Source organism: Planococcus citri, chromosome 3 (genome assembly GCF_950023065.1).
Source record: "Planococcus citri chromosome 3, ihPlaCitr1.1, whole genome shotgun sequence".
NCBI lineage: Eukaryota > Metazoa > Arthropoda > Insecta > Hemiptera > Pseudococcidae > Planococcus > Planococcus citri.
The window spans coordinates 52716441-52732685 of NC_088679.1; the positions used below are offsets into that span (position 1 = coordinate 52716441).

The following is a 16245-nucleotide window of genomic DNA, read 5'->3' on the forward strand; positions in this document are numbered from 1 at the left end:
AATTTGTAATTCTTGGAGTAAATACAAAATAATTTACTTGTCAGACCAAAGTCAGACAATATCATATCTGAAAAATTCTCTTTGAATTTTCTGAATATTCAAATACTTCATTTAATTTTTGCGAGAAACTGATTGATTTTAAAATTAGATGGTATTAAAATTGAAAATTTATTGCACTGACCACAAAATTTCAAACAATATTGAATAAATGATTTTTAAATAAATTAATAGAGAATTTTTGAAAAGCTATTTTGGCTTCCTTGTCATTGTGTTGATAATTTTTGATAAAAAAGTTGACAAAAACAATGGAAATAAAATTAATTTCGAATCGGTGAGAGAGATCTATTGACATTTTTTGCTTAATTATACTTGAAATTCTCGAATAATTGTACGTCTGACAGAAACCCTACATTGCGGTACGCATAGGGAGAATATTGACATTGATTTTATAATCAGACAACGATTTGAAACTTCTTACTATAAATGTGAATATCAGTTTCTTTATGGCATTCACGCAACAGAACAGTAGGTGTTTTTTTTTCAAATTATAAAATTATGTATGTAATATAGTTCGTAACAATGAATTCTCTTCCATTCAACGTAATCTTCTCTTTTACAGAATTTCAGAACCGGAAAATTTTCGAAGACTTACAACAAGAAAAAAAAATCCTGCTGAAGCAAGGAGTTCCACCGTTAAACACCGCATTACCGACTGCTTTGCCCCCTACGAGAGTGAGTTCGCAATTTGAACCGTGCATATTTATCCGAAATTGTATATTTACCTCATTCTATTATCATGCACACTTTTATTTCATCTATATTACAGAATGTTGCCACGAATAATGATGTCCACATTCCTCCGGTACCACATCGTCCTACTCTTATAAACGCTCAATCGTTTGGATTCTTCATCAACCAAGATTCGTCATTTGGAAACACAATTCTGCCAGTTTTACCGAGGTTTGAATAATGGCTACGATAAAACGCAGTAAACTGGAAGAATATCTTCAAGACGTGGAGACATTTTCATCACCAAAAATATCTTTGGAACAATACATAACGCCTCCTCACATAGCAGCTTGTATGCTTCATGTTGCTCAGTCATCATTCGACGATTTGAACGAAAAATTTGTCGCCGATTTAGGATGTGGAAGTGGTATGCTATCGATTGGATCTCTTCTTCTTGGATCATCGTTTTGTATAGGATTCGACATAGATGCAGATATTTTAAATACGTATAAAAGTAACATGGATGAATTTGAATTTGCCAATTTCGATACAGTTCTCTGCGACGTTGATAAGAATGATCTTTCCAAATTTCAAAAGTGTTTCGATACTGTTTTAATGAATCCTCCTTTTGGTACTCATAACAAAGGGATTGATATGAAATTTTTGAAAACTGCGATTAATTTGTCGAGTAATGCGGTATACTCTTTGCATAAAACCAGCACAAGGGATCACATTTTATCGAAAATAGAATCGTGGAAAATAAAAGGAGAGGTTATTGCGGAACTTCGATACGATTTGCCTAATTCTTACAAGTTTCATAAAAAGAAATCTGTTGACATAGCCGTTGATTTATATAGATTCTGGGATTTACGAAATAAGATGGTTTGAAATTTTGTTATAAATCTATTAATAAATACATGTTTTTATTTTCCTTATTCATATTTATTTTTTACGATACATACATTCAGCACATTCACAGATTATAACATGGGATGAAAAAAATCAATTTTTATCAACTTCCATTGAACTATCATCTTGTTTCAAAATAATTTCTGGTATCTCCAAAGTCTAAAATAAAAATAATTTTGAGTACGGAAAATTATAAATAATAAAAAAAAAAAGTTCAATGCAATACTTGTTCTGGTTTATAGGCTTCATATTGGTGTTTAAACGTTTGAATTTCAAACATACATGTAGACAAAGCATTTTTAATTTCATTCAATATTACGATATCACTTCTCAACTCATTGAACAACGAGCATACTTCTTCTGTTGGAATCGGATTCAGTTCTGCAAAATGATAGGGGAAAAAATGAATACAAAATTATTAAAAACAAGCCAGAGTTGGCGCGATTCCATCAAATTGGGAATCTAGATTCCCTGTTATACGATTTCTTTGAAATGGGAATCGGATTCGGAGTCGCAATTTGCGATTCCATTCAATCCGCGGCTTCGATTCCGATTCCACTCACGGCTCCTGCAATACGATTCTCACGGTTCCTTAATAAGATTTTCGCGGTTCCATAATACGATTCTCGCGGCTCCGCGATTATTTTTTACCAGTGACTGTTCGAAGTCATGCTATTTGGAGGGGTGTATGAGTGTATCACGTCATTTTGCCGACCAAAAATTGTAATTTTTCCGATAATAATTGAAATTTGAATGTTAAGATACATGCATTGAGCATTAAGTATGAGAAGGTACCTACTTATTTTCTAGAATTTTTCTGTTTGGTTTTCATAATAACTAACAAGGGAACCTCTTGAGGTGACCGCCTCCGATTTGAACGGGACTGCGATTTTTGGAAAGAACATGTTCTAAAACCCCAAATCCAAATTTTCAGCTGCCCAAGTTCATTTTTCGATTTTTGGCGAATTTTTGAAAATCCAAAATTGACTATTTTGGTGATTTATGCTTTTTTTTGAAAAAAGTACATACTTGATCAGTAAAAATGTTCAAAATAAGTCCCAAAACTGATAGTATCCCCCCAAATCCAAATTTCGTCATTTCCAGCCATTCTGGAGCCTCCAGCGCTATTTTTAGATTTCTCCAGAATTTTGAATTTGCTCCAGAAGGCGTGAATATGAAGTTGGTCAGCTAAAAATCGAGTTGTGTGTTATACTCAACCTGTTTAACGAATTTATCCACATTTGAGACGATTCTGGAGCGGAAACCTCATAAGTGGTTTTTTGACCAGCTTCTTTCCAAAATAAAAATATCCAAAAAAACAAAAATTTCTCGTTTGTGAGAAAATTTTTGAACCCACACGAGAGCGAATTTCGCCATTTCCAGCCTTTCTTGGGCCTCCTTTTAATTTTTGGATATTTTTATTATGAAAAAAGCTGGTCAAAAAACCACTCTTGAGGTGTCCGCTCCAGAATTGGCTCAAATGTGGATAAATTCATTAAACAGGTCGAGTATAACACACAACTCGATTTTTAGCTGCCCAACTTCATATTCACGCCTTCTGGAGCAAATTTAAAATTCTGGAGAAATTTAAAAATCGCACTGGAGGCTCCAGAATGGCTGGAAATGGCGGAACTCGGTCTCAGGGGGTTTGTTGTGTTCAAAATACAGCGATTCATGCAAATTTCAAAAATTTTCTCGCAAACGGGAAATTTTTGATTTTTTAATATTTTTATTTTGAAAAAAGCTGGTCAAAAAACCACTCTTGAGGTTTCCGCTCCAGAATTGGCTCAAATGTGGATAAATTCGTTGAACAGGTCTAGTGAAATATACAACTCGATTTTTAGCTGTCCAACTTCATATTCACGCCTTCTGGAGCAAATTCAAAATTCTGGAGAAATTTAAAAATCGCACTGGAAGCTCCAGAATGGCTGGAAATAGCGGAACTCGGCCTCAGGGGGTTTGTTGGGTTCAAAATACAGGGATTCGTGCCAATTTCAAAAATTTTCACGCAAACGGGAAATTTTTGATTTTTGAATATTTTTATTTTGAATAAAAGCTGGTCAAAAAAACCACTCTCGAGATGTTCGCTCCAGAATCGGCTCAAATGTGGATAAATTTGTTAAACAGGTCGAGTATAACACACAACTCGATTTTTAGCTGTCCAACTTCATATTCATGCCTTCTGGAGCAAATTCAAAATTCTGGAGAAATTGAAAAATAGCGCGGGAAGCTCCAGAATGGCTGAAAATGGCTAAATTTGGATTTGGGGGGATAATATCAGTTTTGAAACTTATTTTGAACATTTTTACTGATCAAGTAAGTACATTTTTAAAAACAAACACAAAGTCAATTTTGGATTTTCAAAAATTCGCCAAAAATAGAAAAATAAACTTGGGCAGCTGAAAATTTGGATTTGGGGATTTTAGAGTATACTCTATCCAAAAATCGCGGTACCGTTCAAATCGGAGTCGGACACCTCAAGAGGTTCCCTTGTAAGTAGTAAGTACATAATTCTGAAAATTTTTGAAAGCAGCATGTTGAATGGCCCGAGCGAAGCGAGAGCAAGTTTTGGAAAAACTTGTGTTTTTATAAGTAAAACAACATTCATCGATTTTAATGTAAGAATTCGGTTATTCTGATTTTGACATTTCTCTGAAATCTAAATCAACCATAGAAGAGAACCAAATTAGTCCGAGTGAAGCGAGGGAAAATTTTTTGGAAAAACTTGTGATTTGATTAGTAAAACAACATCAATTTTAATGTGAGAATTCGATCTCTCTGATCTAGACTTTTTAAAAATTTTATTAAGTTCTTAATGGTTAATTGTTTCTTAAAATCGTGAGTATGAAGAAGAAAACTACATTGGCCCAAGTGAAGCGAGGGCTAAAGTTTTCAAAATTTTGAAGTTTTCAAGAAGCAAAACAGCAGTAATTTTGATGTGAAAAGTCAGTTTTCCACAACTGACATATTTTTCAAAACTTGAAACAGTCCCTGCTTTTTACAGAGATTTAAAAAAAGTTTATGTAACTAATGCAATTCTTTTGATTGTTCGCGAGTTCTCATGAACTTTTATGTAGTTTCAAATTCGAGAGGATGAAATTCCAAACATTATTGAATTATTCACTATAAAAAAAAATTGTGAGTCGTATTACGGAGCCGTGAGAATCTCATTACAGAGCCGCGAGAATTATATTACAGGAGCCGCGGGTGGAATCGGAATCGGAACCGCGAGAATCGTTTTTACTGGAGCCGCGAACTCAGAAATATCGCGATTCCATTTTTAAAGAACCTGAGATTCCTACTTTTGCGATTCCGCCGAAAAAGGAATCGGATTAGGAATCGGAATCCGGAATCCGATTCCAGCGATTCCCACGGCTCTTTTAAAAAAGTCGGAATCGCGCCAACTCTGAAAACAACGGACAACAAAATTGTAAAATATCGTATGCAGATTTTCTTATATTCACCAATATTAAGTTCCTTCAATTTTTGTTCGATTGCTTTCGTTTTCTTTTGACCAACATTAGCAGGTAATCGCATTCTGGACGTTCTTGTCGTTGCACCACTAGCTTTATGATCAGGAAATTTGATTCCAATCACTTCGTTTATCTGAAATAGGAAAAATTTGAAAATCTTATGTACCTAGTTCAAGTTGACTAAGGAAAAAATGTGAACACATCGTAATTCGTAGCTTACATTTGGATCAGTTCGGACTTTAACTTGGTTTTGGAAACGTTTACGTTGAGCTGGCCTCTTCTCTTGTTTACGAGGTTCAACAGGACTATCGCTACCGGTGATCAATTTTTGTAAATCTTGAGCCTTCTTTTCACGCTCTTTCTTACGAGCTTCTATTTTACGTAATTCTTGAGTTAACATCTGCTCTTCTTCAATCTGTATACAAAAATTCATCAGAATATTCAATTTCAAAATCAAAACGATAAAACATCAATTTATTCTTTTACAACAAACCTGCTCTTGAGTTCGTGAAAATAGTCTGTTTAATTGCTCTTTCCTACGTCTTTCATGATCAGCATCATAAGCTTTAGGTTCTTGAAAAGGTGTATTACCCGTATGTCTAATCTAGAAACATAATTTCGTTTATTGGGTAACTTTTTATTGGAGGAAGGACAACAGAGAATTTTAATATTTTACCCTTTTCAACGTATTTGCAATAAAATAATATCTATCTTTGAGATCTTCGACATCTCGTTTTTTGTACTTTTCTACATCGTATCGATCATGTATAACGATGAAACGTAAATCAAAACGTTGGCATAAGTCGAACAAGTGATCGGTTTCTTCTTTCGTCCAATCTTCCGATTTCAAGTGCTGTATGTATTCAGAATCTGTGTATTCGGGTATTTCAACACGCTATTTCAAAAATCAAAATAAAATAACAATTACTCAGTTGAAAATAATACACGTACTACCTTGAAAGGTTCGTTTAAACACCCACCAACGTCAAAATTAGTGAACAAAATTCAATGCATTTTTTAACAGAAAATTTCACCGGAAAAGCAATGGAGAAGAAGCCAATTTTTCAAAAATTGATTTTTTCATATTTCTTGAACGTTGATTAGATTTGGAGAATAACCCATATCCACAGAATTAAATTGTCATCCACCAAAATTCAATTGAAATGCGTTATTTTGGCCTCCTGTATTATTATTTTTTTTACGTTGGTCATTTTTCAAATGAACCCTTAAATAAAATCATGGCAGTAATTTAATTTTTACTTTATTGAACTGGGCAAAAGGATATTCTTTGCCTTCTTCGGCTACTCTTCGCCAATGATAAAACACCGCCTCATCTTTTCTAGCTGGATTTGTAAATGGAGTCCATTTCCAAGGACGAACTTTCCGCATACCTAGCTTTGCTTTCGTGTGTTTATATCCGATACCAATACCTATGAAAATTGAGACCCATATTGACGATTAGTTGATCATTTCCTTATTAAATAGGTATAGGTATTAGGTACATTGCATTCTGTTTTAATTCATTAAAAATTACCAGTATCCGTTGGTAGTAACGGAGGAGCATCTTTGCTATCGTTGCATAAAAGAGCATATAATTCACGAGCCATTCCCTCGGGCCTCTTTGACTGCCTTTGTCCAGTAAAAGGTATATTCTTTTTGAATTTCAGTTTATCGCTAGTTCCTAGAATAGAATCTTTGAGTCCCTCCGTTCCCGGAGTCCTCTCTAATTCTAAAATATCCCTGATATCAGCCATTGTGATTTCTTCTCAAATATTGATCACCTAAAAACAATAGAAAAGATTGAAAAAATGTATAACGCATGAACGGAAAATGAAATAACATACGGATCAGAGTATACACGTTTTTTTTCTAGTACAAAAAACGTGTTACTAACCGCATAAATTTGATCTTCCGAATGAAAAGTTAACGTAAGTAGACATAAATAATATCAATAATTATAAGGTAAACTTGTTGAAGGCCAACAAGTACGATAAAAGATGAAACCGCGCATTCAACGTTCGCTTCACGACGAAACATCTACCTAGTACCTACCTACAGTTATAAGATTTGCACAGTGAACTGTACGTTTTTTTTACTCAATAATGGAATAAAAATGCAGCTCAAATAATTCGTTGAGTATTTTTAAATTTCAATTCCTCGAGTCGTGATAAGGTAAGCTTAGATATTGTATTACCTTCTTATCAACTTTCAATTTTAATCAACACTAGGGGTTAAAAGTTTGGACAACCAAATATTATTATGCATCACCTACATCTTAAACCGGTTTCAAATAGCAATGATTTAGATCTCTGTTCCGAATCATTTCTATTTTAGCGTGTTCGAAATGATGATTCTGCAACGTTAGAGCTCCCTACCTGTACCTACATTACTTTCATTTGTGAGATTTTGCCGGAATTTTTTCTATAAGCCCACTTCATTTCATTATGTAAATTTTAAAATTACAGTTTTTTACAGGGCTCCGAGGGGCGAGGTTCAATTTTTTTTGTTGGAAAAATGAATTCAGAATCTAATGCCAGTATGGATCACGGAATCGAACAAGGTACGCAAAATGATTATTACTAAGTAAAATACCTATCAGTGTTTACAAAACTTGAAATGCATATTTTTGTAAAGCGAGTCATTTTTGGTTCAAGAAATGAAATTTATCGTATGAAGAAGAGCAACATAACATACTGATAGTATAGATAATTATTGAATAATGAATGTATTTTCTTATCACTGATATTACTCGAAAGGCATTTCGATAACTACTCACGACAAAAAATACCTACTTACGTATGTTGAATTTAACTGGTAATACAAATAAGTAATAGTTAAATTCGCAGTACAATTTATGATACGAGGACTTACGTTTACAATGATTCAAATTTCATTTTAAAATTAAATGAATGAAAAAATAAATAAATTTCATTAAAATAAAAAAACTAAATATGCCAGCAGATGACCACCTGAAAATGAACGAAGAAAAAAAAACCTTGTTACCACCAAAAAGATCATCCGTTTTGGATCATTATTCCATATCATTTGTGAGTAATTCGTCATTTTTTGCATAAAACATAATTTAAGTTTCAACCAAGTATTTGATCATGATTTTGATAGAAAAACTTATCCATTTCAGGAACAACTGATGTTCGTTATCATTATAGTATTACCGGCATTACCAGCTGGAGTGTCAGTCGGATTCTCAGCCATTGCTCTTCCTGAACTGAATTTAAATTTGATACAATCTTCGTGGTTCGGTAAATTAAACCAAATTCCAACTGTTCTTCAGATAAAAAACCGCATTATAAGCACAAGTTATTCATTTTTACAGCGAGCTTGCCTACACTAGGTGCCATACTTGGGAACTTCATAACTGGTTACGTAATCGATAGATTCGGAAGAAAATTGGCTTTTTTTGTCAACACCATACCGGCATTTATCGGATTCGCTTTTCTGGCTGGTTCTCCAAAAGTGGTTCATCTTTACATTGGTCAAACATGTATAGGAATATCTCAAGGTGCAGTTACTTTTGTAGCAACTGCATACATAGCAGAAAGCTTAGCGCCAGATAATTTGCATTTTAGGAGCAGTTTGGCATCGTGGAATATATTGGGCGTTACTCTGGGCTTATCTATCACGTATGTTTTAGGTTATTTGTTTCATTACGATGGTGTAGCTTTGATTGCCGCTTCAGTCGCATTGCTATCATCGATATTAATACTTGTTTTTGTACCCGAAAGTCCAGCTTGGCTTGATCAACAGGGAAGGTTTAAGGAAGCTCAACAAGCTAGGTATCAATTAGGTTGCGAACGTTTTGACATAGAATCATCGACAAGTTATAAACCCATCAGCGACGACATAAACGTAGATGAAACCCTTTTCTCATACTTGCTGAAAGTTAGGAGAAAAGATGTATATATGCCACTGTTGGTTACAACAGCGTACTTCTTTTTTCAACAATTCTCTGGTACGCAAGTCTACTCCGCATATATGGTGGAAATCATCACCGTCAAATCATTAACTATCGATTCTTATTTAACCACTCTTATATGTGGTCTCATCATGGCAATGGGTCAGATTTCCTACACTTCTTTTCTGCCACGAATGGGGGTGAGAAAAATTGCAATTACATCGTCACTAGTGGCAAGTTCGACCACGTTAGTATTGGGAATATGCAATCATTTGAGTAGCACTATCACAGTGTATCCTTACATTGTCGACTACATCCACATCCTTGCTGTTTGGTGTAATGTATTCTTCAGTGCAATGGGTATTGCAACAGTTCCCTATACGATAATAGGTGAGATTTTCCCAGCAGATGCTAAAGGTTTCGGGTCAGTTGCCGTCTTCGCCGTGAATTTGTTTTATTTCATCAATTTAATGATATACCCTCAAGCAGTAGTGCTCTCATCTTATGCCATTTTCTACGTATATGCTATAATAGGTTTTCTAGCTGTGCCATTCATATATTACTGTATCCCAGAAACAGTTGGACGAACTCTAGAGCAACTTTCCTCTGACTTTTCTTCGTAACATTGCACTTGGTATCTAACTAAAACTATCTATACCTAACGAGGGATTTGAGGTGTCACACTCCGATTTGAACGGGACCGCGATTTTTGGAAAGAGCATAGTCTAAAACCCTGAAAACCAAATTTTCAGCTGCCCAAGTTCATTTTTCGATTTTTGGCGAATTTTTGGAAATTCAAAATTGACTGTTTTTGGCGATTTATGCATTTTTTTTTTTTAAAGTACGTACTTGATCATTAAAAATGGTCAAAATAAGCCCCAAAACTAATATTAATTACCCAAATCCGAATTTTACGATTTTCCAGCCATTCTGGAGCCTCCAGCGCGATTTTTCAATTTCTCCTGAGGCGATTTTGAGAGTGCTGAAGAGTGGTTTTTTGACCAGCTTTTTTCAAAATTAAAAAATCAAAAAAATCAAAAGATAACGGTTTGTGAGGAAATTTTTGAAATTCGCGCGAATCGCTGTATTTTTTCAAGAACTAACCTCCGGAGCGCAAATTCTACCATTTCCAGCCGTTTTGGAGCGAGTGTGACACCTCAAAAAACCACTCTTGAGGTGTCACTCTCAAAATCGGCTCAAATGTGGATTAACTCGTTAAACAGGTCCAGTATAATACACACCTCGATTTTTAGCTGCCCAACTGCATATCCACGCCTTCTGGAGCAAATTCATAATTCTGGAGAAATTGAAAATCGCGCTGGAGGCTCCAGAATGGCTGGAAATTGTGAAATTTGGATTTGGGGGGTTAGTTACGGACAAAACACAGCGATTCGCGCTCATTTCAAAAATTTCCTCACAAACGGGAAACTTTTGATTTTTTTGATTTTTTAATTTTGGAAAAATCTGGTCAAAAAACCACTCTTCAGCACTCTCAAAATCGCCTCAAATGTGGATAAACTCGTTAAACAGGTCGAGTGTAATATACAACTCGATTTTTAGCTGCCCAACTTCATATTCACGCCTTCTGGAGCAAATTCGAAATTCTGGATAAATTGAAAATTCGCGCTGGAGGCTCCAGAATGGCTGGAAATAGTAAAATTTGGATTTGGGTAATTGATATTAGTTTTGGGGCTTATTTTGACCATTTTTACTGATCAAGTACGTACTTTTAAAAAAAAAGCATAAATCGCCAAAAACAGTCAATTTTGAATTTTCAAAAATTCGCCAAAAATCGAAAAATGAACTTGGGCAGCTGAAAATTTGGTTTTCAGGGTTTTAGACTATGCTCTTTCCAAAAATCGCGGTCTCGTTCAAATCGAAGTGTGACACCTCAGGAGGTTCCATTTAAGATAAATATTATAAGGTATGGTATTCTTTCTAGTCGTTTTGTTCAGTGATGGCAAAACTTTTTCATTTCAGTTCAAGTTTTTAGTTTTTAGTTTCAGTTTTATTTTTTTCAGTTCATGTTTTCAGTTTTTAGTTTCAGTTTTATTTTTTTCAGTTCAAGTTTTCAGTTTTTAGTTTCAGTTTTACTTTTTTCAGTTCAAGTTTTTAGTTTCAGTTTTCAGTTTTGATTTTTTCAGTTCAAGTTTTTAGTTTCAGTTTTTCATTTCAGTTTCAGTTTTCACTTTTCATCATTTATTAAGGTTCGAAACAAAATGAAAAAAAAAATTCTTTTCTTTCATGAATTTTTTCATATTCATACATTAATTTAATAGTCCGGGAGCCCACTTAAGGATAAATTGCACCCCCTCGTCGATCCTCCGGGACAACTTTTTTCAAGGGGAAGTCCTGAGGAACATTTCTAGCCCTTGTACTCAAAAAAAAACTTGGCGCTACTTACAAAATGGTGTCCATTTTGATTGACAGGTGAGCTGAAATCGCAGATTTCGTGTTCCAACATAGGACTTGCACAACATTTTTTGAACTATACAAAGGTAGATCGAAAGATCAAGTAAAAATTTATCACCTGTCAAAATTTCAAGTGCTAAAGTACGTTTTTCGATTTTTGGTGAATTTTTGAAAATCAAATTTAGGCCAAAAATGAGGGAAAAAATCAAAATTTTACCAAATAGACCAAGAAAGCTGAAATTTGGGACACACCCTATTTTCGACATGACAAATCGATTGGAAACTGTTTCAAACCGGTTCGAGCAGTTCTGGAGCCTCCAGCAGATTTTTGAAACTCGAAATTCCCACAAAATTTCACCAACATGGAGTTGGAAAGCTGAAATTTATTCTGTAAGGAGCCTCCATCAGATTTTTGAAAATTTAAATTTTTACAAAATTTCATCAAATGGCGATGGAAAGCTTAAATTTACTCTACACTCCAATTTTAACATCCTCTGAAGACGACTTCAAGTGGGTCCAAATCATTTTGGAGCCTCCCAACGACTTTTTGAAAATTACTGGAGCCTCCAGTAGATTTTTGAAACTTGAAATTCCCGAAACATTTTACCAAATGGAGTTGGCAAGCTGAAATTTACTTCGCAAACTAATTTCAATACAATATTAAGTCGACTACATGGTGGTTTCAAGTGATTTTAAATGATTTTGAAGTTTCCAGCTACTTTTTGGAAATTTCAATTTTCCAAAAAACACCACATGACCTCTCAAAAAATCGCTGGAGGCTCAAAAACGTCTTGAAATCCGCCAACAGACGACTTCGTAGCGTATTGAAATTAGTTTGCAGAATGAATTTTGACTTTCCATCTCCGTTTGATGAAATTTTTAGGAAATTTATAAAGTTTCAAAAATCTGATGGAGGCTCCAGTAATTTTCAAAAAGTCGCCGGAGGCTCCAAAACGACTTAAAATCCCCCTGCAGTTGACTTCGTAGCGTATTGAAATTAGTTTGCAGAGTAAATTTCGGCTATCCAACTCCATTTGATGAAATTTTGTGGGAATTTCGAGTTTTAAAAATCTGCCGGAGGCTCCAGAACTGCTCGAAACGGTTTGAAACAGTTTCCAATCGATTTGGCATGTCGAAAATAGGGTGTATCCCAAATTTCAGCTTTCTTGGTCTATTTGGCGACATTTTGATTTTTCCTCTCATTTTTGGCCAAAATTTGATTTTCAAAAATTCGCCAAAAATCGAAAAACGTACTTTAACACTTGAAATGTTGACAGGTAATAAATTTTTGCTTGATCTTTCGATCTACCTTTGTACAGTTTGAAAAATTTTGTGCAAGCCCTATGTTGGAACGCAAAATCTGCGATTTCGACTGACCTGTCAATCAAAATGGCCACCATTTTGTAAGTAGGGCCACTTTTTTTTTGAGTACAAGGGCTAGAAATATTCCTTAGGACTCCCCCTTCAAGAAAAAAGTTGCCCCGGAGGATCGACCGGGGGGGGGGGTGCAATTTATCCTCAAGTGCGCTCCCCGACTATAATCTAATTTGCTACTTGGCAACAGAAACTTCATATTTCAAATTCAAACATTTCAAACTCAAAAATTAAGTATGAATAAATAAAATCCTGGGCTGGGGGCTGAAAAAAAGACAAGTTGATAGTAGGTATGCTACTTGGAAGGAGGATTGCATCGTCCTTTTGCCGACAGTAAATTGTTATTTTGCCACAATAATTGAAATTTTATAATTTACGATCCAGTAGTTCAGTTCATCAGTTCAGTTCATCAGTTCAGTTCATCAGTTCTGTTCAGAAAAAGTGAAAAATTTGCATTTTTTGTATACTTACAAGTAGCATCTAGAATGGCCCCAGCCCCAGCAAAGCAAGGCCAAAAGTTTTCAGTTTTGGAAAATTTGTGATTTAAAAAGTAGAAAGTAGAACAATATCAATTTTAATGAAAAAATTAGGTTTTTTTGACCCAGGCTGGCAACTCAACGAGGGCAAAAGATTGGATAATTTGTTGTTTAAAAAATTAGAACAATATCAATTTTATTGGTAGAATTTGCCATTCGGTTTTTCTGAATTCAACTTTTTCTAAATTTCATCAATGGTTTTTTCAAACTCTGACTTCTGACTCTTAGCGGAAAGAAGGGGTTCAATTCAAATTGGCCCGAGCGAAGCGAGGCAAAAGCTTTTGAAAAAAATGAAAATTTTGAAAATAGATTGATGATTTTGTCGACAAAATTCAGTGAATGGCAAAACTTTTACATTTCAGTTCAAGTTTTTAGTTTTTAGTTTCAGTTTTATTCAGGGGTGCTAACCGTAACCGCAAAAAACCGAAAACCCAAACCCAAACCCAAATAAGATCCATAATTTTAGCCATTTTCAAACCCAAACTGAAAACAAAAACCGAAATTTCATAGGTTTTTTAAAAACCGTAAAAAACCAGAACGAAAATAATGAAGCAGCGTGAGTGAAACCGAAACCTAAACCGATATAATTTATTTCGGTTATTTTCGGTTTTCAGTTTGGGTTTTTTTCGGTTTTTTAAGGTTTTCTGTTGGGTTTTTTTCGGTTTTTTAAATTTTTTTGGGGAGATTTTTTCTAATTTTTGACTTTTGAGACTCGAAAGTCGAAATCCAGGGAAATTGATAAATATAATGAACTGAACCTAACAAATTCGGTCCTTGGTTGTTGCTGTTTGGGTTGCGAAGAAATTTTTTAAAAAAATATGTAAAACCCAAAAAAACCGAAAACCGAAACCAAAACTGGAATTTTTGTGAGTAAAACCGAAACCCAAACTGAAACCGAAATTTTGAATTTCAAAACCGAAACTGAAATCAAAACCGAAAAATGTCAACAAAAAAATTGGAGTGAAACCGTAACCTTAATTAAATAATTAAGGTTAGCACCCCTGGTTTTATTTTTTTCAGTTCAAGTTTTTATTTTTCAGTTTCAGTTTTATTTTTTTCAGTTCAAGTTTTTAGTTTTCAGTTTCAGTTTTTCTCATTTCAGTTCTAGTTTCAGTTTTAGTTTCAGTTTCTCCATTTCAGTTCAAGTTTTCAACCAGTTTCAGTTTCAGTTTCAGTTTCAGTTTTCCATCACTGGTTTTGTTGTATTTTAAAGATATTCTGTCAACGTTAATTTGAATTTTGTAAAGTATTGTATTATGTATATTATGTTGAATATTTTAAAAATTGAATAAAGAATCGATGAAAAATTCTGCCTTTATGAATTATTTGGAATTTTAAAACTGAAAACGAAGAAAACAAACTAGGAACAATTTCAACTAATATAAAATATGAGTATACGAATTATGAACTTGTAAAGGGAACAACTCAACGAGAGAAATGAAAATAGGGGTGTCATGCTCAAGTGCTGTAATGCGAATAGACAGACACGCACTACAAGTACATACAAGAGTACTCGAAACCGTTTACATAAAAGCACGTTTTATGGCTGAATCGATTTTACAATAAGTGATAATGTCAAAGAAAGGTGTCTACATCACAGAGAGTTCAAATTCAACGATTATGTTACATAATAATAATTTAATTAAGCATTGATGAAGCGATTGACAGTAATATACCTACATATTAGATATTAACTAACTATCAATACTGTGAAAAAACTACTCAAAGATGATTTCGTTACCGGTTACTAAAAGAAAAAATGAGGCATTCAACAGCAAATGTAAATTTTGCAGTAGCAACAGAAAGGAAGAAAAATCCAACAACATACTCACAGAAGAAAATATAACAACATTTTGCTTCGGTGTTCTTCTACTATGCTCTACGGTAATAATTGTTCGAATTTAATACCTACAGATTATTAGGTACTCGTATTTTTAAAACTTTTGAATTTGAATTGTTTGAATCAAATATAATTTTGTTTGAATCAAATATAATTTGATAATGTTTGGTTTTATAGATCGCTTTCATTGAATATCTTACATTATTCAACCATTTCAAAAATATTTCCGAGGAATTTAAAGAGGGTATATCGGATTATGAAGCTATACAAGAGCGAACAAAATGCTTCCAGAATACTTCCATCAGCGAATATCTTTCTTCATTCTTATGAACTACAATCGTCGTAGAAGAATGAATTTCAGAAGTCTGTGTTGCAGTAGGCAGGGTTGGTTATAAACAGACACTACAATGTAGATTTGAAATGAAACTGTGCAAGTAAATAATTGTTGAATTTTCATAGGCATAATCATACATGTTTCCGGTATATTATAAGTAAGTAAATAAAATTAATTATTTAAACTATTAGGTGTTATTTAATCATCAACTGATAGGAGAATAAGAAGTATTACCTTAAAAATCGAGTTCTATTCTTGAGTGTGAAACATGCTAGGATTCACCGATGGAGATGACAGATTGAATTTCTGAATTGTATAATAATGGCTCGTCACAACCAAAAGTGAAATAATAATCGAAAACTTATAAAATAATTCAAGAATGGAAATCAATTACCGATTTTCATGCGATTTTCCGACAAAAAACAACTCGATTCGGTTTTCAAAAGATGTTTTGAATTTTTTTAAAAAAAATAAAATTGTAAATAGGATTTTTGAGCAGGTTGTTAAGCCGATCAAGTTCAAGGTAAACGAACTCTAGGTGTGAAAAATGGAACTGTTGAACTGCAATGCTGCCTGGAAATGAAAGCCAATGTATGGGGTGGCCCAACGAATTTTACACCTTCAGCACATTTTCAATCATATTGGTAGCATTTATTCGTATATAAATAATGTTTTAAATGTTACCAACATGAAAAAATGTGTTGAAGTGTTACGTTATTCGTTCG

The 16245-nt window shown here is 34.0% G+C and overlaps 4 protein-coding genes across 10 annotated transcripts; 3 read left to right on the top strand and 1 right to left on the bottom strand.

The window, feature by feature from the left end:
• Positions 1-285: 285 nt before the first annotated feature.
• On the top strand, positions 286-1664 carry Mettl5 (Methyltransferase like 5). The gene is made up of 3 exons (XM_065356780.1): positions 286-525; positions 620-732; positions 827-1664. Exon 3 carries the CDS (start codon positions 970-972, stop codon positions 1615-1617), a length of 648 nt encoding a protein of 215 aa, XP_065212852.1. The 5' UTR covers positions 286-525; positions 620-732; positions 827-969; the 3' UTR covers positions 1618-1664.
• Positions 504-970, top strand: LOC135840610 (SOSS complex subunit C homolog). Its single transcript, XM_065357235.1, has 3 exons — positions 504-525; positions 620-732; positions 827-970. The coding sequence occupies exons 1-3, from the start codon at positions 504-506 to the stop codon at positions 968-970; spliced, it is 279 nt and encodes a 92-aa protein (XP_065213307.1).
• DMAP1 (DNA methyltransferase 1 associated protein 1) lies at positions 1650-15979 on the bottom strand. 2 transcript variants are annotated; one of them, XM_065356778.1, is made up of 9 exons: positions 15755-15979; positions 6646-6892; positions 6372-6541; positions 5788-6006; positions 5605-5715; positions 5332-5526; positions 5103-5244; positions 1865-2019; positions 1650-1797 (listed from the first exon to the last, which is right to left on the bottom strand). In XM_065356778.1, exons 2-9 carry the CDS (start codon positions 6863-6865, stop codon positions 1732-1734), a joined length of 1278 nt encoding a protein of 425 aa, XP_065212850.1. In that variant the 5' UTR covers positions 6866-6892; positions 15755-15979; the 3' UTR covers positions 1650-1731. The 2 variants fall into 2 exon arrangements, with proteins under 2 accessions (XP_065212850.1, XP_065212851.1); XM_065356779.1 differs by lacking the exon at positions 15755-15979 and adding an exon at positions 7006-7024.
• LOC135840316 (facilitated trehalose transporter Tret1-like) lies at positions 7155-15707 on the top strand. 6 transcript variants are annotated; one of them, XM_065356772.1, is made up of 6 exons: positions 7155-7283; positions 7587-7671; positions 8070-8158; positions 8251-8371; positions 8446-15230; positions 15364-15707. In XM_065356772.1, the coding sequence occupies exons 2-5, from the start codon at positions 7626-7628 to the stop codon at positions 9645-9647; spliced, it is 1458 nt and encodes a 485-aa protein (XP_065212844.1). In that variant the 5' UTR covers positions 7155-7283; positions 7587-7625; the 3' UTR covers positions 9648-15230; positions 15364-15707. The 6 variants fall into 6 exon arrangements, with proteins under 6 accessions (XP_065212844.1, XP_065212847.1, XP_065212845.1 ...); XM_065356775.1 differs by having other exon boundaries at positions 8073-8158; XM_065356773.1 differs by having other exon boundaries at positions 7157-7283; positions 7577-7671.
• Positions 15980-16245: the final 266 nt, after the last annotated feature.

Coding starts and splice junctions, on each gene's coding strand:
- LOC135840610 (XM_065357235.1), top strand. CDS start 504: ATGGCATTCACGCAACAGAACA. Junction 526..619: donor GGCATTCACGCAACAGAACA/GTAGGTGTTTTT, acceptor TCTCTTTTACAG/AATTTCAGAACCGGAAAATT. Junction 733..826: donor CTGCTTTGCCCCCTACGAGA/GTGAGTTCGCAA, acceptor TCTATATTACAG/AATGTTGCCACGAATAATGA.
- Mettl5 (XM_065356780.1), top strand. CDS start 970: ATGGCTACGATAAAACGCAGTAAACTGGAAGAATATCTTCAAGACGTG.
- DMAP1 (XM_065356778.1), bottom strand. CDS start 6,865: ATGGCTGATATCAGGGATATTTTAGAATTAGAGAGGACTCCGGGAACG. Junction 5,527..5,604: donor TTTCACGAACTCAAGAGCAG/GTTTGTTGTAAA, acceptor TTTTGTATACAG/ATTGAAGAAGAGCAGATGTT. Junction 5,245..5,331: donor AAGTCCGAACTGATCCAAAT/GTAAGCTACGAA, acceptor TTCCTATTTCAG/ATAAACGAAGTGATTGGAAT.
- LOC135840316 (XM_065356772.1), top strand. CDS start 7,626: ATGAATTCAGAATCTAATGCCAGTATGGATCACGGAATCGAACAAG. Junction 8,159..8,250: donor ATCATTATTCCATATCATTT/GTGAGTAATTCG, acceptor TATCCATTTCAG/GAACAACTGATGTTCGTTAT. Junction 8,372..8,445: donor GATACAATCTTCGTGGTTCG/GTAAATTAAACC, acceptor TCATTTTTACAG/CGAGCTTGCCTACACTAGGT.